The following is a 22,049-nucleotide window of genomic DNA, read 5'->3' as shown; positions in this document are numbered from 1 at the left end:
ACAAATTTACGAAAAGTGCCAAACTTGTAACATTAGAACTCTAAAATAATACATTAGGCACCACATTACAAAACTCAATAAGGGATACAAAACTCAATAAGGGATTACTGAGTTTTGGATTAGGGGTGGAATAATTTCTCTAGTGCTGCCAGCGCCTCGGAGAGGCCCGTCACTTCATGGATGCTCCCCTCCAGGTCAACAGCACGACACTTCGGGCAGTAACTGTGGGTGTTTTTCCATGTCACAATACATGCCTTACACCCGATAAGGCTTTTGCAGCAGGTTGAGAACAGTGGCTTATCTACAGGACCTTGTTACAACCAAAAACGTAATAACGGCCAATAACGTAATAACTGCCAATAACGTAATAATTTTGGCCATTTCAAATGTAATAAAGCCAATAGTGTAATAATGTGCCAATAATGTAATAAAACTTTTGAGCCAATAACGTAATAACTTTTTGCCGATAATGTAATAAGGCATTACATTATTGGCTGGTTATTACGTTATTGGCCTGGTATTAAAAAAAACCTTTCAAAATGTAATAACTGGTGCCGATAATGTAATAACACATAAATATGACAGCAGCTCTTGGAAATAAAGGTTTTTTTTGCAGTTTTTGGGCAGTTAGTGGATGACATATAGTCGTCATATTTATTCATCCAAGATATGTCTCTCTCTCTCTCTCTCTCTCTCTCTCTCATAATTGTGTGGTCTTTCCCCTCTTTAGCCAAATAGATATTCATAGATCTTCTTGTCTAAACAGGCAATTTTTCATGTGTACCATGCATATACCATAAAATCAGTGTCTCGTTGAGGGTGTTGAGGTGTCAAATGAATTCACCATATATTTTCCTGGATTTGCATTATTATTTATTTCCAATCCCAAAATCTGAACTGCAGTGTACAATACACAGGATAGAACATGAACAATCAAAATTAAATTAAAACTGTTCCTTCTCAAATGAAAAGTAGCTTTCACTCATATTCACAAAATATGGAGCAATACAAACATCTACACAGCTGCTTTATCATTACTGTAAAAAAAAAAAAAAAAAAAAAACCAACAACTTTGAAACGTCACTTTATCCAACATGGGGACTGTAAGCTCAATGTGTTGATGTAGTTTTTAATTTTCAAACATGAAAAACAAAGTTAGACATATGAACCCTGCAGAGATTTAATTTTAGATCTCCAACAGCTGGTTTCAGTAGTAATCTATTTGTTGATTGGTTAACAGTTGCAGCAACAGAGGTGTGTTACAAGCGTCCTGAGGCTTCCTCCCTCTTCTTCTTGTTTTTATTATTATTTATTTCCAAACAAAAAATCTGAACTACAATATAATATACGTACAGCATAGAACATGAACAATAAAAATAAAAACTGTTCCTTCTCAAATGAAAAGTAGCTTTCACTCATTCACAAATGTAAAAAAAATAAATAAATAATAATAATAATAAATACCTACTGTATGGAGTAATACAAACATCTACCTTTAGACTTTCACAGTATTAATACAGTATAGAACCTAAAGCTGCTTTATCATAACCGTAAAAAAAAAAAAATGTCACTTTATCCAACATGGGACCTTTAAGCTCAATGTGTTGATGTAGTTTTTAATTTTTAAACATGAAAAACAAACTTAGACATAGGAACCCTGCAGAGCATTAATTTTAGATCTCCAACAGCTGGTTTCAGTAGTGATCTATTTGTTGACTGGTTAACAGAAGTGTGTTACAAGCGTCCTGAGGCGTCTCTTCTTCTTCTTGTTTTTATTATTGTTTATTTCCAATCAAAAAATCTGAACTGCAATATATAATATACATACAGCAAAAACATGAACAAAAAAAATAAAAACTGTTCCTCCTCAAATGAAAAGTAGCCTTCGCTCATTTACAAATGTGAAAAAACTTAAAATAGTTGACAAAGGAGGAATCATAACAGACAACTGGCATTACTTCTTCCAGTATATGTCTTTGATTTTGTACTGCCCGAAAGTCAGATGAGTAAGGACTATCCAGGCTTTCATCCATCGGCTGTCCTTGCTAAACAACTCCTTAATTCGTGTGCTGAGACCACTGTTGCATCCAGCAGCCTTGTACAGCTTCATAACACTAATAGAACAGTCATTTTCTTTCTCTAGTTCTAGGCTCTCCTCAAGTGTTTCTCTGATATAGAGGTTGGGATGAAATGGTGCCGATAGTGCCTGGAATAAGTGTGAGACCCGATTAAATGTCCCCAGCATGGACATATCTTGAATTAAAGCAAATTCAATAATTCTTGATAAAATCTCTGGAGGCAGGTATTGGCCTCCCAGCTCATTTCCAGCATCCTCAATGTCATTGTCAACCAAAGGGTTAGCCATAGACTGTTTATCAGAATTAGCTTCAGTTTGAAACAGAAAGCCAGGTTCATCAGCTATACAAGCAGGTTCATCCGATATAGAGGGGGGGTCGGGATCAGACTGAGAGCCAAGTTCAGTGTCAAACAGAGGTCCAGGTCGGGGCACATTGTGCATCTCTGCCTCTTGAATAGCCTGAATATATGGGTGAATAAATCCATCTAAACTAACATAATGCTCCCCCTGTCCCTCAGCAAAATGTCCAAGAGTCAAAACAGGCAAGCTTTCAGAGTAACCACCAGATGGTGATATTATAGTGGTGGCATCCAAACCAAGAGTCGACACAATAAGGAACTGAACATTGAATATCTGGGATGTTCTCTGAAGAGTTAGGTGGTCTCCATACGTGCCATGTTGTGCCATCCTCTGTAAATATTCAGCCCATGTCTCCTCAACATACTCTGAAAGGGGTGTCCCATCCACCCCATAGGGATGTAATGTTAGGTTAGCCACTATTTCTTCACGCAATGTTGCTGCAGAACGGAAAATTCCAATGGTGGCCAATTGATCTGAAAGAGCAGCAAATTGGCAGTTGCCATCAGGGATTGGGTCAAGGCGAATGTTCAGGTTTGATGATTCAAAACTTTCCAATCTGTCCTCATGTGAGAAAGGTATTCTCAGGTCCACTGTTTTGGGCTGAGACTTTGGACGCTGCCTTTCTTCCAATCTTGTCACACTGGTCACATCAGAAACTGGGAACCACCTTTGTGTTGGAGTGCGGCTATAGGGCATTTGAAACTCAACCTTGTATTTGTGCAACTTACGGTTTCTTGCCACAACCACACCTGGTATCACAAAATGTTTCTGTGAGACTCTGTGATGGGCACTCTTCACCCTGACCAACACATGATCATGTATCCTATATATCGAGGGGTTAAACTTCCCAGATAGGGTCTTTCGACGTATGCAATGTTGGGTTGCTTTTTTTGCCCTTTTCCTGATCCTATTTCGTTTGTCCTCAAATAAAAGTCTCTGCCTTTGGGTGGGCAATGCTTTGTTGCCTGGTGGACAGGGTTCTTCAAGAACTTCCTGATTGGTCCATGCAGGACTTTGCCTTCCATAATAAACCTGAAAAGGAGACATCCAGCTCAAAACTTCCTTTGGGTCTTCATTCATTATCTTTGCATAAATTGGCAAGTGGTTAACCCAGTTGACTCCTCCTCTTTGGTATTGGACTAGGTCATACATTATCTTCTTCCTTAGGACACGGTGACTTCTCTCCACTTTACCCTGGCTCTGAGGATGGTATGGCGAGCTCTGAATTATTTTCACTTGTAAGGACTCCATAAGTTTTTTTTACAGCACCTTTGAACTCCTTCCCTTGGTCATGCTGTATGACTTTTGGTGGACCATGCTCATTGTAAATTTCCTCAAGGTGTCTAGCAATCTCTGCACTGTGTTTACCTTTCAGTGGTCTTAGCCATACATATCTACTGAACACATCTATTACAGTCAGGATGTACCTATATGTGACCCGGCCATACTTGACCCTCCATCCAGCCATGTCAACAAGGTCTACCTGATGTCGCTCTTGAACTGCTTTGGCCCTGATCGATTTTGGAATGGATTTGTTCCGGAATGTTGCTTTGTGAAGTTGGTAACGTTTTGATCGGTCCAAGTTGTTTTTCACACATGCTCGGCTGATGCCAGAGTACTTTCCCCTTAGGAGTAGGCTTAATGTTCTTACACCAGAGCCTTTTGTTTCATCTAGAGCCTCATTTACAAGTGCAGAGATCGATGACTTCCTGGGTACCAATTTTCCATCAAATGTAAGTGACTGACCATCCTCACTGAGCGCGTAACGTTGCTTGTTCCGCCACAGTTGAACAAGTGCAGAGCGTTGGATCCTGGATCTCTCTGCTACAGGAACGTTAAATTCCCCCTTAAGTGCCTTGAATATGACATTGTAGGTCTCATCGGACATTGGTCTCTGTCCATGTCCTCTGCATTCCAAAAGGATGCAGTAGAGGATAAAGACTGTTTGCAGTATTCTCATTTTTTCCAGATATGTCAAATACCTGCAATGACATTAGAGACAAAGTTATTCCCTTTTTCACTCTAAGCAGAGGGTGATACAGTATGACCTGATACTGCTACAAAAGAAAGTTAAATAAAGTATGCAAGACACAGGCCTAATATACTGTTAAAGTCAATATTTCATGGTAAAGCAGGCTGATGAACCCATCGGGTTATAGTACATATTGTTCACTTAGTCTTCATTTTGTTATTAAGTTTCATTTTTGTACCAGGTTTAGCTAATGTGGCATGATTAATCTTTGAATGTACATTTAAGATAGACTACACATAAACATACACACAAACATAACTCTAAATTAATCTTCAAATCTTCACATTATAATACAAGTATAAGCATACACATGCATCATATCATCATATCTTAGGAGGTGTAACACTAACACTATTTAATTCATTTTCCTACACTGCAACACCTGTTGGATAAACCTAGCCTCATTTAGCCATCTTATTGCAGATATTACTTGCGATAATACACAAAAAAACACAATATTTACTGATATATCTGATATGGTAGCCTACAACTGTGCACATGTGATGTTAGCATTTTTGCTAGCTAGCTATTTTTCTGTTGTTATGCTCTCAATGTTTATATGTCCTTAGCTTATTATATTTATGAAGAGGGGTTCCAACGAAATTAAGAGTGTTAACTAGCTAAATCATATAATTATTTACCTACCTTTCCACACAGTGCAACAAGTTCCCCAAGTATGCAGAGAAAGTCTAATGTCAGTCACATCACCTGGTTATCGTGACATGACTTTGCGACCTAGTGGTCAACCATGGGTACTGTGAAAGAAAACTTTTTTTTTTTTGAGAAAGAAATTTCTGAATGTGTATTTGTGCTGCCACTTTATTTGGAACTTCAGATACTATAGGTGTTCTGGAGATAACCATCAAATTGGACAAAAAAACAATAAAAAACAGATCAACTCCATTGCTCCTCCGAGCCATGCTGGGATTATCACATTCCACACTGTATATTTCCAATGGTTTGTCTGAGGCAGGAAGTTGACTGAAACATAAACTGGCTGGCAGACACCATTCAATACACACGTTTGGTTATGTTTTGGAGGTTGTTGATAGCCTACAGTGCTTACTTCTTCTGTTTGCAAACATATCATGATAGAAGTGAGTGAGAGATCGAGAAAGAGAGAGAGAGAGGTGAAAGTACATATCTTGGATGAATAAATATGATGACTGTGTCATCCACTATAGGCTACCTATTTTTGATTAGCAAACTGCACAAAAACTTCACAAAAGCCTTTATTTCCAAGAGCTGCTGTCATTTTTATGTGTTATTACATTATCGGCACCAGTTATTACATTTTGAAAGGTTTTTTTTAATACCAGGCCAATAACGTAATAACCAGCCAATAATGTAATGCCTTATTACATTATCGGCAAAAAGTTATTACGTTATTGGCTCAAAAGTTTTATTACATTATTGGCACATTATTACACTATTGGCTTTATTACATTTGAAATGGCCAAAATTATTACGTTATTGGCAGTTATTACGTTATTGGCCGTTATTACGTTTTTGGTTGTAACAGACCTGTAGATGGAAAAAAAAAGTACTTTATCATTTATTTTCATTGTGTTAGAATCTAGCAGTATGTAGGCCAAAATCTGTATTAAAATGACCAGAGATTAAGTCAATCCACACTGCATTTGATATCTATTAGAATGATAACATTAGAGGAATAAATCAAGCCACTTATTTAAAGTGTAAACTCACTATTTAAACATTGTCTCAATGCACTTTACAAATTCAGGAGTCAAAAAAACATAGGTATAATGAACAATAGTACAAATTGATATTAAATTTTATGTATTGGAAAAAACAAAACAGAGAGGAATAAATAAACAGATAACATTTTGAGAAGTGTAGTATAAGGTGCCTTAGGTGTCTCATTCCATTCCATATTTCTATTGATCCATAATAAAACAGTGCCAACCTTTGCAGACAAGACAGGCGAAGACCATTCTTAAAGAAGCTACTTCAGCCTCTGAAAGACACAGGGTTGTTGTCATTGTGGACTCTGCAAATCCACTCAAATCCTTGATCATCTTGGACACTTCTCTTAGTCCCTGGGCTGCTTCGACAACCTCCTCAATGTCGGCTATAACCTCTTGAAGGCCAGTATCTTCCTTTCGGCTGAAAAACATTTTACATTTACAGTGTAACATTTAATTAGACTTTAATAATTAGTTAAAACACTACACATACAGTAGTAAGAACTATCATAGCTTTGCTAATGGTTTGCTGCAAAAAAAAGGATTGATAAGCGGTATAGAAAACGAATGAAAAATTAAATATGTGATAAAAGAATAATATTTAGTTCAGTTACCTCAGCCTCTTTCTTTTGTTAACTTGTAGCAGGTCCATCTGTTGTTCAGGCACTGCAAATACCTTTCTGGAGTTTCTGGAGTAAATATTTGCTGTATTGGTGAAAATGTATAGGTAGGTTTGAAATTTAAAAACAGGACACTAAAAACAGATTTGAAGCACTTAAGATAGCTATGAATGGAAAATGTACTTTAATGTGAGAATTATACTTAGGTGTATGCATTTAGCTGTTCAAGTGTGTGAACTTTGTGCAGATGAGCTCCTAAAGTGATTGTAGAAAATAGCATTTTCACAGCAATCATTTTAAACATACCCCTAGTTCCTTCGGAATCAACGATTTCGTTGCCCTGACTATCTGTCAAAATAAATGTCTCCTGCTGTCCAAGCGCTTCTGTTACTTTGATGTTGATTGTTTGCACACAAGCCTCAAACTCAGAGAAGCGGACTGTCACCATCTTCTTGGTCTCCAGTTTTCCATTCACAACTTCGGCACTGAAGACATTCCTGAATATTGATGAGAACATAGTTTTTTTAATACACACACAACCAAGTACATTACAAATAAATGATATGAAACAATATGTTATCTGATGTAAAGTACAATGTCACATGCTGTTTTCATACTAGGAAAGACTATGCATTACAAGTAATTAATCTGTATAATGAAACATGTTAATGCTTTTATTTGTTTACTGATGTTATTTCTAATATTACTATTATAATTGAATGATGGTAATTCAAATGAAAGGTCATTTTTGCATTTGGTTTTCAATGAATGAAATATAAAACTGATGATGATGTTGTTGGCCTCATGTTCCTTCTTAAGGATGGGACGTCTCCTAAGCCCTGAAATGCTTCACTTAAAATGTGATGCTGTGACACATTTGACCATTAAAAACTGCAGCTCCTGTGATTTGGACATTGCATTTGGCCATCTTAAAATTATGATATTTGGATGAACTGTTGAGCCATAATATGCAGGGTTTACCAGCAAACAGAATTGGACCCACCTATGCAAATAATGTAGCCCACAAATAAGTGGTAACAGAGGTGACAAAGGATACTTTAGCAAGGAGTAAAAGTTTCCTCACCTAACAAAGCTTTTTGTGGTGCTCCTTGAAGTTGGACAGGAGGAGCTTGTGGCTGTGCTGGTTGGGCGGTGAAAAGAAAAGCGCTGACCAGTGGCTACTGCTGCTGATTTTTCCGCAGTGGTACTGTCACCATGGACTTCATAATGACTCTTGTTGACAAGGTCGAGGGAGCTGAAGTAACCATCCGAAGGAAATATGGCCACATTTTGGTCATCCGTCAGATAGACAGTTTCTTTTTGGACCTATGGTAGAAACATAGGTTAACAGAGAGGCCCTGAACACTGTTCATATTCATATGATTAAATTTGTACACACACAGAGATTTATAGCCAGTTAATAAGTTATACAAGGTCATAATGTAACTTTCTTTTTAATTACATCATCAAAATCATAAATGCCTTCCTACTTTACATTTTCAGATGGGTTTTTAAGAGGTTATTCATCATGCTTGATAATGCCTAAATAATCTCTGAAAAATAAAATAAAAATCTTTGGAATTAAATAATGATTGGAAAATCAACATATAACATTAGTCCCAATCAGAACAGTAAAGTGGGGGAATTTTTTTTATGTCATTTATAAAATTTTGCACTGAGATGGATTACATAAACTATAACCATCAGATAATTAACGTTATTACTACCATTTTTGAAGTCTAAGTTATGCTACTGGATCTCAAGCAGTGAGCAGTAACTTTATTAATATATAGCCTATAATATAATATAAGCAATGTGAAAGAACGCGACTTCACTCTTCGTGTTGTTATGAGTGACTGTGACTTTTATTTTGAAGGGTGTTTGTTGTACACTCCCGGATAAGACGTATGCATGGATGTACAGTAGTATGAAGTTTGCCCCGGGAAACTTGTTGTTGCTGGTTATGTTCGAGCAGTCAGTGTGGAAAATAAAGTAATGGTGGAACCTGAAACAGTTACCAACGTGCAGTTTGAATAAAAATCCAGCAATCGTTTCTGTTTTGGCTGAGTGCGCTAGCTAACGTTACCACCACGAGTATTGTTTTAAACGAACGTTAGATAAATAAATAAAAATAAAAAAACATACCTGGAAAATGACACTTATCTTCTCCGTGGTCATGTCGTCAGGCCTCAACGTGACCCTCTTGTCGGCCTTGAAGAGGACATAAATGTCCATTTTCCACGCTTTTCCAATTATCTTCTGGTAACGTCAGAGAATTGACTGGCTCTGCTAACGTTAGCTTTGCTCCAGGCCACTTCCGGGTGACGGTAATTTCCGGTGTAGGTACCAAATGCTTGCAACATGAAACGGGAAACGCTCGTTATCCGTTTTTTCCATTATTAATTTGAGCATAAAATCGAAAACTGAAAAAAACGAGTCGTTATCCGTTTTTTCATTTTAGTTTAGGAAACGAATACTGAGAAAAGGAATTGTTTTTTCGTTTTCTTATTTTTGGTTTTATTTTGAAAAACGAATGAACGAATGATACACGGATTTAATAGCTTTAACTTTAGCTTTAACTTTAGCTTTAACTTTGTCGCGATGAATCTGATCAGACTTGTACTTCAACAAGCTAATAGCTTTAACTTTAGCTTTAACTTTGTCGCGATGAATCTTATCAAACATATATCTAAGGGCATTGTTAACTTTAAGACGCATCCGACGAGACTCATTTACCCTATAGTTCCTCTCACTATGAGCTTTCCAAATATTTCCTTCTGTTCTTTGCCTTAGTCTCCTCCCTAAACAAAGCATTCAATTTATATTTCAGTACTTTTTGGGATGCCCTTTTCTTTGTCATATAGCTAGAAAATGTTGTGGTTGGTGGGGTAATGTCAGATGTGGACTGACTCAAAACCCCACTGTTATCTTTACGCTGCTGTCTAAGATTGTACCTATTGGAATCAGGGGTGTTAACTTTACAGTACCCATAACAGGTCTGTTTTTGAGGTTGTGCAACACAAACAACATTTTCATAATGATTCCCATTAACATTATCTAAATACACACCCTGATCAGATAAATGCGCAGTCTTGCAACTATATTCAAGCCATCGATCATTATAAAATGTAAACACACTAACACCTAAATAATCGGCCGTGGCTTGAATTTCTATCTCTGTTGCCCAATTACCAACATATCCCACCCTTGACTTCTGGAGGTATTCTGACATGGAGGAATACCCACTTCTCAAAATGCCCTCAAAAGCGACAGGATTGGTCTTTAAACTGTTTCACAGCAGCACGCCTAATCTTGCCATGGTACTTCTGAGTACCACTAATGGCCTGACTAATGGCCCTAAAGAAACAGTTGCCATCACCAACAATCTTCTCTGTCCTACACGGAGTACCTAAAGGACCGACAACAGAAGATGAAGAATCAATTTGCTCTGATTCTACGTTGAGCTGTTTACACAGAGCAAGAGCAACATCAGTAGAAAGGGGACGGAATTGTAAATTTCTACTTCCTACGTCTGCAACAAAAACAACATCAGAATTAATTGCAACATTATCAGTGCTCTTCACCTTCTTAAATGTGCTTTTACTCAGAGTGAGCTTACGCTTTTCACCTCTTTTAGTGGCAGCACAGACCACTGGTGCAACAGGACTGTTCTCAACAAGACCAGTAGCCTCTTCCTCCATGCAATCAACAGCTGGACTAACACCCAGGGCCAAAGGACCTTTCTCAGAAACACCACTGTCCTCAACAGGACCAGTAGCCTCTTCCTCCATGCTATCACTGTCCTCAACAGGACCAGTAGCCTCTTCCTCCATGCTATCAACAGCTGGACTAACACCCAGGGCCAAAGGACCTTTCTCAGAAACACCACTGTCCTCAACAGGACCAGTAGCCTCTTCCTCCATGCTATCACTGTCCTCAACAGGACCAGTAGCCTCTTCCTCCATGCTATCAACAGCTTCACTAACACCCAGGGCCAAAGGACCTTTCACAGAAACACCACTGATCTCAAACAGCTTGGGTGTTTCTTTAAGAGCTCCTGCAAACTTGCAAATGTGCTCAAACAAATGGTGGAGAGACCTAAAATAAACAACAACACTTTGCCCTTCACCATCAACCATCCCAACTGCACTGCGAGCATGGGAGTCAACCACAGCGTACTGCCCATCTTCACCAATGATGGCACAAGTGCTGCCACCCACTGTAAAGAAACAGGTGTCATATTTTGTGCACACCTTGTTTAAACCATCTAAGAGAGTGGTGTGCACACCTGCATCAATAAATTCTCCCGTTACCACATCAACATTGCCAGCTGCATAATCACCAAACTCCAAATCAAATGCATCTCCATCAACGACACACTGCTGAGGCAAATCTGGAACACAAAGACGCTCAGCCCCAGCACTGATCAAGTTGCCCTTCCTCAAAGACATGTAGAGCTGATCACCAGAGACCACTACCTTGTCCAGTGTGTCAGGCTGCCATGAAAACACACTCTCTGTGGTGTGTTTCACCAGAGCCACCAAACTAACAGCCACACACTGAAGACCTCCATATGTAAACCGCTGGTCGCCTTGATGGAAACTCCCTCTAACGGAAGTGCGACCCTGGGACTGAGTGGGAGCCTGTGGAGCCGCCGCCACCACAGAGCACTGCAGCTCTCTCCCTCAGCAACACACTCCTCCACAGAGATGCTACCAAGACCAAACCACTCTGAACCTAACGACTCCTTCAGATTCAGGATGTGCCTCATCAGGTCATTCCAGCACATGTTAAAAACAACAGCAGACCGACCCGTGTCTGAACAAGCCAACCCTGAAGCATTGCGCTCCCTACAATCCACCACTGCGAAGTACTCCCCGTGCCAAATGATCAAGCTAACTGCTCTGTGGAGATGCAACACACACATTCCATCCCTCAACAGATGCTCCTGCAGCTCTTTGCCCAACGCAGTCCCATCTTCGAACTCCTTGTCGACAGCCTGACCAACATCCACTTTCCACTTCTGACCAAACAGACCAAACTGCTGCTGGCCGAACCCACCCCTTCTATTTCCCACCTGAGCTGCCAACTTCCCCCCCTCAACACAAACATCATCAATGTCTGCTGCGCGCCAGGTACAAACTGGAGAGACACTATGTCTGACTGCTGCAACGACACTGCATGATACGTAAGCATCGACATCGAAATGGGATGATGCTTTACGCGGGCTGCACCCTGACACTACTGCGTGAGGCTGATTGTCTTTACACCTGCAAGGCAAGGGGTCAATACGCTGACCTGAAGGCTGGACAGGCAGTGGGGCCGGAGGGACAGCTGCAGGAGGAACAGCCACAGGAGGGACAGCCGCAGGAGGAAGAGTGGTCGCCGACGCAGCACAGGTCGACACGGGGTTGAGTGTCGCCTCCTAACAGAAAGAGAAAGAAAGCACATTAGCAATGACATACACAGACATTATCATTCAACAATCATGCAACCACAGTAGCCACAACAGTAGAGAATATGCAAGAGTCCTTCAAATAACTCTACTTACCTCCTGCTCCCCGAGCCGGGCTTCAGGACAGACAGTCAACACGGATGTTGAGGTCACGACCTAGAGAAAGAAAGAAAGAAAGAAAGAAAGAAAGAAAGAAAGAAAGAAAGAAAGAAAGAAAGAAAGAAAGAAAGAAAGAAAGAAAGAAAACCTTGACTACAAAGGAAATACCGTACACATTTATATATTTTCCTTAAACCTATTATATAAATGCTCACAGGGTTTGCTTAAATGCTGTGAAATACCTACATTTGTACCTTAAATAAAGTACTGTTTCACATCCAACTTTTGGATACATTAACACAACTGCACCTACCTTCACCGCCGCCGCCTCCTGCATGACACTGGCAGACACAGGAGCGGTACGTGCCGCCACCACCTGCAAATACAGAAAATAGGATCATAAATATCATCCTAAAAAAACAAGCAATGACGTCATTTTTCACAGTAACTACACGACAGACATACATTCTAGACATACATTCTAACTGCTGTTAACTGCTCAACCTGCAGCACAATCTCCATCTGGATTAAATCATTACATACCTGCTTCCTAGCATGTCTGCGCTTCAGGGAAACAGGTTTGCGTTGGCGTTTCACAGGCGGGGGCTAATGTGAGAAAAAAATAATCAAATCGTCAAATACAGATTACAACCCTTTAAACACAAACACTGTTGCATTATTTCCAGTCTAGAAGAAACAAAAACCAAGTTTATATTTCATCTATCACAAGTAGGGCTGCCACGATTAGTCGACTAGTCACGACTACGTCGACTATTAAAATCGTCGACAACTAATTTAATAGTCGATGCGTCGTTGTTTGTTTGTTTTTTTAATTTTGTTTTTCTCTCAAAACTGCTGCCGCACCTTCCACACACGCACCCGCCGCCGCAGCCGCCCACCACACACACACATGCACATGCACTCACTCACTCAGTACACATAGGTGTTCTCTCTCTTTTCTCTCTCTACCTGTCTTGTCCCTCATCAAGCGGCACCGGACCCCCCCCCCGCTACCGCCGCCGCCGCCACCGCCACCACCACCACCGCTCCTCACCCTCTCCCTCTCTCTCTCTCTCTCTCTCTCTCTCTCTCGTCTGTCATTTTAAATGAGAAGCGCTACTAGGAGCGGTACCGCCGCTCCATCGTTTTAAATCACGGACTGAAAAACAGCCGTTCGTCATTTAAAAATAAAACCGCGGACTTTGAGAGTCGGTGTTGGAGAATACTGGAACGTTACCGCGTCTGGTCACAGCGTCCTGGTCACGTAATGAGCGCTAATCTTAACGAGGAAGTCTTCTCTCCCGGCGTAAAACTACGTCAATATTTTCCGGTCTGCAGTCTGCACCTTGCTGAGTTTGAGCTGCACCTCAGTTTCACTTGTTTTCATTTGACAGAGTTTCACACAGAACTTTCTGGTGGAGTCTTTCCATGTTTCTCCCTCTGTGACAGTAAAAAGGGAACATTTAATTTTTTTCAGACAAGACGATTGTCTTATAAACTATTTGATTTTTTTTAACAGAACGACTATTATTTACACTGAGCAAGTTATATTTGAATGATAAGCCTACCAAAACTTTATTATTGTGAATAATTCCTTAGTTTCAGGTGTCTACCTCATTTTATTTAAATGTAGCTATGTTTAATGCCAGAGACAAATGAAGGAAAGAAAAACCTAAAAAACCTTAAGTATTTATTTTGGTGTTGTTTAGGCCAGTGCCTTATCCTTATTTTACTCAGTTGTTTGCACTTTATGCTACAGTTAAAGCTGCATATTTCATTAAATGTTTAATGAACTATCATCTTAAAGCAGATATCAGTGGCACGGCCGTTTCGGCTAATGCTGTGTTCAAGGCAGGCTTTTGAAACCGTAAGTTACAGCTTCAAGTCACAACTACGACTTGGTAGCGTTCCAGGTAACCCGTAGCTCGTGTTTTTACCGTCCTGTTGTCTGTGAAAGTTCCCTATAACGGCCACTCGTAACTTCCGACCCGTGAACTCGTACCAGATCGAACTGGTATGACTTCACAGGAAGGAAAAACACAAAGTACGAGTTTCCTTGAACGCACCATGAGTTAGCAGCCCCCGCCCTTGTCAGGCATCAATTGGTCCTCGTGCTACGTCACCACATTCACGCGCATCCCTTGGCTGCACACACAGCCCTTCATGCCGTTCTCTCCCCTCATTGGATAACACTTGTATCCCACAAGGAAAATTTTCTCCTCGGGTTACAGCAGAGCAGAGTGACGGAGAGACTCGTGTTTAGGCTGAAATACTTCATGTAAGTGATTGCTGACGGAAAATAGGACTATTTAGGACTTATATTAACAAAAACATTCCACTGATATCTGCTTTAATTGTCTTTATTTTTAGTTAGCATATACCTTAAACACTTCAAGCTGAAAGCTAATGATGGTATATAAGAGCAGCTGCATGCTGGTGCGATAATCTGTATGTTTTGCATTCAATTTACGTATGATCCGATTAGTCGACTAATTGAAAAAAATAGTCGGTGACTAGTCGACTATCAAAATAATCGTTTGTGGCAGCCCTAATCACAAGTACTGTAAATTTCACATTATCTACCTTGTTGCCTGTGGGAACGCCGCCGAGAGCCGATGGAACAAGCGTGTCCATGGCCTCCAGAATGTTAGGCGAAAACCGGCCAGGATTCGATGGAATGTCACACTCCGCCTTCAAGGCCACCGAAATGTCATCCATCTGTAAGAAAGACATGTAGCTTCTTTGTAAAGCCTGCAATTTCTTAAATGAAGCAAACACAAACTATCACTGTTGTGTAGTTAAATAAGAACATACGTACCGTACACTGAACCACCTCTGAATCCTCGTCACCAGAGCCGTGCTCCTCAGAGTCGTGCTCCTGGTCACCGGGGTGGCTACGCTGTAATGACAAATGGCACAAAAAATTAGGATCAACTGACAATGTTCTCTTTCTTTCATCCAAGCGCAGTCACAGTGTTCAACCTCTTACCTTCCTGCCGGACCGAAAAGGTGTCCACTTGGTGGGGGGGAGTCGTGGAGTATTGTCAGGGGTCTCCTTCCCCACCAGAACCAGAACGGGAACCACCCGCTTGTCAGGCGTTGGTTGAGGCTTTGGAGAAACCAGGTACTGCACCTGTGGCGGAGGTGCTGGTCTCTCCAGGTGTCCGATGGTGGTAACCCACAGACAGTCTACAAGAATATCCACTCCTGCATTACCGCTGAGGTGAATCTACAATGACACAAACAAAAGATTAAACATTAATTTGAAAAATGCGACTTTTACTGAACATGTTGTATCACTTCATATTGGTGATATTAAAATACATTCTACTTACACCATCACGGGCCCAGAGTCTGCGGTTACTGAGGGGGAAGCGGTCAAAATGGTGATAAAACTTAACACCTATAAAAAGAAAAAAAAAAAAGAAAAAACATTGATCATAAAAAACATGTTTCAAAAAGGCAGTGTCAATTTAAGGTCAGAAAACCATTAAGGTGATAATATTATAAATTATATAATTCTCAAATACAATTGCAGCCATATCATTATTTTCAAACATACCGAACTGTTTTGACACGGCGGAAAATTGATTCCGGAATAGCTGTTGGATCCCCTCCGTGACCTTCAAGCATGGTACAAGGTCAGCGACAAAAACCTAGATATAACAACACAAAAATAATCGTTAATAACTAAAAAAAAAACCTATGGACCTGTACACAGCAACTTCATTTTTTTTTTTTTAAATAAAACATACCTCTGCAGACGGCCATTTGCTCAGTACAGTAGCCAGGTACTTAGCAAAGGCTTTCCCACCGTGTTCGGGGGTGGGACTGGCCGTGAGGTTGTTTCCTGGCGCAATGACACAGACAGCATCAGGGGTCCGAGGAAGAACAGCGTGCTCAACCTCGGTGCTGAGAAGAACAGCGTGCTCAACCTCGGTGCTGAGATGATCTGCGCACGCCCCAGGAACGGACAGGAAGCCAAAGGTGTAGCGATCCCCTGGCATCCGTACGGTCCCATCCGCAAGCTCACGCAGATGGGACGCCCCTATGACAAGAACAAACTGGAACAAAAAGACAGAATTTCTCTTAGGATGAAAACAAACATTTCAAACTACTGTGTTACTTTATAGTTTGTACATACCTTCTTGCCAGGGACCTCGGCAGGAATGACCATTTTGTAGTGGTGCCCAGTGAGCTCCGAAAATGGCCATTGGCGAACTCGATGGCGCCACCCTGTGCCATGAGCTGTTGAAGATAAAATGATTGTCTTAAAAAAGGCCAACTTCCAGTAGTATTTAACCACAATATGTAAACACTAACAGACTATAGAAATGCACATAGTTAAGACTTCAACACATATGATACATTACCACATAATTGAAATGTTGATTTTGAACATGGAAGACTACTTACTGTCACCAGAAACACTGGGGGCCGGCTGAGGATGAAACACCGCCGCCTCCCTCCGCTTAGCTGCTTCGACACGACGGTGAGACTTGCCACGAGGCATCTACAAGTAGAAAAAACCAGTCAAGACAATTACTTCATTAGTACTTAGCATCTACAGAATAACAGTTCATGAATGAAAATACTGTTACTGTAAATCTAGCCTATATAATGAGGCAGCAGCCACCTTGTGCCCACAAGCATTTATGCAGCTTTAACTGTACTGAAACATGCTCAAACACATCACTGTTGATAAAGTCTAGATATTATTCTGATTAAGTATTGACCTGATGAAAACTTTTAAAATAACATTAGTTCGCCCTTCAAACACTTAGCCTATAGCCAACAGATTATTAAACACAGCACAGGAAGATAGGCCTCTCCACTGTTCTTATTTAGCACTAAAAACTCAGACAAAAACATCACCATACTGATAGTCTTTTCACTTAACAAAACCCAAACTGTTCACCACCACAGCACATTCTGACTTTCATCAAATATGTAGACACGGTTTTAATTGCATTGGAAAATTGCTTCTTTGCTGTTAATTTCCATCATACAAAACACTATGAAGACCCAGTCAGTCAATTGATGATACAACACAATCAATTCAATACTTTGCATCTACAGTACTAAAAATACTATTGCTGTTAAATATCTTAATAATCAAGTCAACCTTATCTCCACAATCATATATGCTACCATAGTGTGGCTCCTATTAGCTCATTATCACAACAACAAACCTGTGTACTGGCTCAGATTCTCTGTCTAGCTCAGTAATGTAACTTCAGTTCAGTTCATATTTATTAGTCACATAAAATGCAGTGAAATGTTGTCAGGCAACAGGCCAAAAAAAACATACAAACAAACTGACCAGGACGTCTGTGTGCTACCTTGTTGCTTGTGCAGACTCATACCTTGTCAGATCTCTGAAGCCCCAGATACGGGGGCTTCAGAGAAGGAGAGTATGAGAGTATTCCCCAATTTATCACTCCATAACTTTGAAACAACCACTGTCCTCAGACGATGCTGCAGTCTGCCTAGCTGCAGCTACCTAGCCGCGATGCTAATTAGCTGCTATGCCAGGCTAAGCTCGACAAAACAATTCAATTATTTTACTGCAAGCACAGCTAAGTTTTTAACACACCAACAACACCACATAAGCAATATTGTTAAAGTGACCTGGGCCACAACCAAGCTCTAAGTTACACACGATGTAACGTTACTTACGGTAATGAGTGGCTTGTCCCGCTGAAATCTGGGTGGTAAAGTTGATGTTGAAAGGATTCTCTCAGGTAAACCTTGAAAAGTGTTCTCTCTGCAAGAGCTTTGATAAGCACTTCTCTTAGCAAAGCCTGAAAGGTTGTTTGTCTCTCGCAATGTTGTCTCTCGCTTGTTTAAAAACCTCGCTTTTAGTGCAGAGAGTCATAAATATATCACCAGACATGCAGCTGTAGGAAACTTTACATTACCTAAAGCAAGATCTAACGCCATCAAGCGTACGGTGTTGTATAGAGGTATGAAAGAATGGAATTCACTGCCGAAAAATATCAAACTCACCACGAACACAAAGAAATTCAAAATATTAATAAAACAGCATTTATCAAAGTAAGACAACATGGTATATTTATATATGGAGTATATTTCGATGGATATAGGATATGTGTTATTATAATGTATATTCGGTAGAATGAATGTATATACAAGTATGATGTGTGATGTGTAATGATGTATACATATATGATATGTAGAAATGTGGGTAATCGGATTAGTATGTGAACAATTAATATAACGAAGAATGAATGAAGCACAGTTAAGAAATGTAAACACTTATTCTGTTTTTGTTTTGTTAGGTTAAGCATATCGCTCACTTGTTTTTTTTTTTTTGTTTTAAATTTTTATAATGTTTATGTTTTGTGTTTTCAACTGTATATTTGATACTGTTGGACCCCAGGAAGAATAGCTGTGGCGTTGCTGCAGCTAATGGGGATCTTAATAAACAAATAAACAAATAATGAGTCTCGATGATCTCAACTCAATGTTTGAAACAAACGGAAGGAGGGGATGCCAGCGCATCATATTTATACTGCTGGAGTTCAAATTCAAACCGACCAATCACAGCGCAGGTCGACCTCTGACCCCTAGTTACGGTTGCTATGTGTCTTTTGGCGTATTTTTTTTTTTTTTTTTTTTTTGGCTTGATTGTTTTAATAGAATGGGATACGATACTACAAAATATAATAGAAATACTTAATTTATCCTTGAAGTTCTCTGCAACAACTCCAAGTGCGTCCAGGAAACATCAACATCTTCTGGAAGGAGAGGATCAGGATGATGCTTCGTTTTTTTCTTTTTTTTGACTCAACAGTCTTTGGTCACATCATAGTCTTTTATTTCATATCATGCTCTTATGCACATACAAATCCCACCTCAAAACTCTACTCTTTATGACGTTTTTAGTATGTGTCTATAAATAGGTTACTTATACTACATTTGTAGGTATTGGTCTCTAGAGCTGTACAATGCACACACCATTTTTGTTACACAAAAGAAAAGACAATAAAAATTGTCTACACCACATCTGCTTCTCTGTCTATCTGGAAATAAATGTTTAATCACTATCTGCAGTAGGAAAAGATTTCAGATAGCTCTGTGTATTGTTCTATTCAAACCAACCTTTGTTTACATTTCTTGTAAAAAATGTCTTTTCTTTTTAGCTGGGTAGCACAATCAAGACTGCGTCAAACTTTAGTTTTTCATCATAATTTCACTACTATGCTTTGTTTAATGTCTCTTTAAAATTTCTTGAATTTATCTATATATCCATATAAAACACTATACAAACTAAGTACAATGTCACAAAGATCACTACAACTACTTCAGAACAATAAACATTTATTAACAAAGAAATAAGAACAAATATTACAACAACAGGGAGGGTGAAGGGGAGGGTGGGTTGGCTGGTTCAGGGGGGGGGGTGTTTCCACAGGTTTTCCAGGTTGAGGGGGGGGGGCTGGGGGCTGGGAAAGGTGGTCCAGGTTGGGGGGGGGGGGGGGGGGGGGCATCTTCTGCCATCTCCTTTTCTGCAGACAATGACAAAACAAAGTTACAGTGTGATATTTCAAATACATTTAATAACAGAAAATGTCACTGACACTTTGAAATATAGCACTCACCATCCGCCATGAAGGCCACTGAGGCCTGGAGCACCTCCATCTTCTGCCTCACCTGGAGGAGCTCCATTTGTAAGGCCTTTATTTGGCCATCTTTTATTGTCAGTTTTTTGCCTTGGGCCCTAATGACCCTCTCTTTTTTTATCAGCAACTTGATGGCCCGGTCGTGCGCCATGTTAATCGCCCCATATCTGGCTGGCTTGGAAGCCTGGGGGTCCTCTGATGTGTACTGCACACAAAAAAACCATCAATAATTGAATAATTAGCACAGATACACATTCAACAGATAAATGATCACTGAAACATGAGACAAAACAATTATTTTACAAGTAATGTTAATATTTACATTAGGAAGACATAATAATGAATGTTTCTAGATCACAATTATGTTATATAATAATAATCCACACTCGGTGAGGGCTGATAAAAAAGAAAATGAAAGCCTCACTTATCTTTTTCTCGTTTTGGCAACGGTTGGCAATGGTCACATTAACATGAATACCGGTAGACTAATTGCCTGCCCGCCGCCGCCCCCCACCCCCCCTCAGTCAGTTGGACGTCGAAGATAATTATAATGTAATGTTAATATCAACCTTGCTAATATGGTGAGTAGAATAATCATCTATGGACAAGTGGCTTAACATGTTGGTACACGGACATTAAATTGTGTAAGTCTCTCTGGTTTTTTGAGCACATGAAGAGATCAAGGATGAGCTTGTCTACAAACGTGGCCGAAATTATGTGTGTAGAGTGTAATCTGTGGCCGTGCTGACAGGATAGAGAGAAAAATGTGAGAGGATTTTTAGACCCTCTGTCACTCTGCCAACTGCCAACGTCCGAACATTCCGTCCCATTGACTTTCATGTTAAATCTGAATTTTGTCAGAAATTTTAATGATTTTAAAACTATACATATATCTGAAACTGTTGAAGATATCAATAAGCTGAGATATAGCTGAATAGTTGAAAGGTTTGTGAACAGTTTAAAAGTTGAATGAAGTCTGTAGCTGAAAGTATGCTGAAGCTATTAGAGGCTGAATGAAGCAGAAAATTTGAAGAGTTTGAAGACTGTTTCAATGTATTCCTATGGGAGAAAAATTGCAGAAAAAGTTAAATATTTTAAAAAGTATAAATAGTTGAAAAGAGAAAAATAATAGCATAAATGTCCTGAGAAAGCTGCACGTTTTGATATATGAATTGTTGAAATAGCACAAAGTATGAAGAAGGAGTTAAACGCAGAAAAAGGGAAGAAGACTCAGAATAATAACTAGAAAAAGATAGCATTTCCTGCAGAAAATGCGTGTGAATGCTGAAAGCAGCTGAACGCTGTTGCTGAAGCAATGCTGAATGAGCTGAAGAAATTGTTGAATCAATGCTAAATTAGTTGACGAAACTGCTAAAGCAATGTTGAAAAGACTAATGCTAGAGTAGAGTAGATTAGAGAGTAGAGGAATACTTTATTCATCCCTAGGAGGGAAAAAGCTGAAACATATAACTTGTAGTGTGAGATGAATGCCTTTTTAAAGGTAAAAAGCAGTAGAAATGCTAAAGGGAGAAGAAAACATTGAAATTCTGCATGTTTAAATGTAATGGTTAAATAGTTGAAATCTGCAGCTAACCTGACAGGAAGGACAACTGATGAACCAGCACTAACATAGCCGAAGCAATGGCTGAGAATATATTTAAAAGTAGAAGATGTGAGACTTTGTATGAAATGGCTGGAAATTACTTGAATTGTCAAAGAAGAGTTTGAAAAATTCCTGAATTAGAAAAAAAGTTAATGCCTACTGAAATACATTGTAAACTGACAGCAGAAGAACATTGTTGAAGAATATAGATGGAGCATTAGCTGAGGAGTAGAACATGTAAACAGCGGGTTTAATGGTGTGAAATGGTTGAGAAGAGCCTCAGTAGTTTAGGATACGTGTAAAAACAATGTGTTCAACATGACCAAAATGGGGAAATGTGTATTTTCAGTTTAAATAGCTAAAGAACAAAATTAACAGCAACGAGTCCATTAACTACAACAGGAAGATAGAGAGGTACATACAAAACAGTCAGACAACTGTAGGAAGAGTG

The 22,049-nt window shown here is 39.6% G+C and overlaps 1 protein-coding gene and 1 pseudogene across 1 annotated transcript; both read right to left on the bottom strand.

Moving 5' to 3' along the window:
- Positions 1-119: 119 nt before the first annotated feature.
- LOC146964487 (uncharacterized) lies at positions 120-9,335 on the bottom strand. The gene is made up of 6 exons (XM_085767751.1): positions 8,941-9,335; positions 7,880-8,121; positions 7,102-7,292; positions 6,790-6,880; positions 6,397-6,596; positions 120-310 (listed from the first exon to the last, which is right to left on the bottom strand). The coding sequence occupies exons 1-6, from the start codon at positions 9,028-9,030 to the stop codon at positions 120-122; spliced, it is 1,005 nt and encodes a 334-aa protein (XP_085623877.1). The 5' UTR covers positions 9,031-9,335.
- A 212-nt stretch (positions 9,336-9,547) lies between these two features.
- Positions 9,548-20,146, bottom strand: LOC146964486 (uncharacterized; annotated as a pseudogene).
- Positions 20,147-22,049: the final 1,903 nt, after the last annotated feature.

The sequence above is a fragment of the Trachurus japonicus genome, chromosome 22 (assembly GCF_045865225.1).
Source record: "Trachurus japonicus isolate A0001 chromosome 22, Traja_1.0".
Lineage (NCBI taxonomy): Eukaryota > Metazoa > Chordata > Actinopteri > Carangiformes > Carangidae > Trachurus > Trachurus japonicus.
The sequence above is the reverse complement of the archived record's forward strand: the minus strand, read 5'-3'. Positions and strand labels throughout refer to the sequence as shown.

What these genes read in the sequence shown, in the direction of transcription:
- LOC146964487 (XM_085767751.1), bottom strand. Translation starts at nt 9,030, where the DNA reads ATGGACATTTATGTCCTCTTCAAGGCCGACAAGAGGGTCACGTTGAGG. An exon ending in ACCACAAAAAGCTTTGTTAG is followed by an intron (nt 7,293 to 7,879) that starts GTGAGGAAACTT and finishes ATCAATATTCAG; the next exon opens with GAATGTCTTCAGTGCCGAAG. An exon ending in CGCCTGTCTTGTCTGCAAAG is followed by an intron (nt 311 to 6,396) that starts GTTGGCACTGTT and finishes GGTTGTAACAAG; the next exon opens with GTCCTGTAGATAAGCCACTG.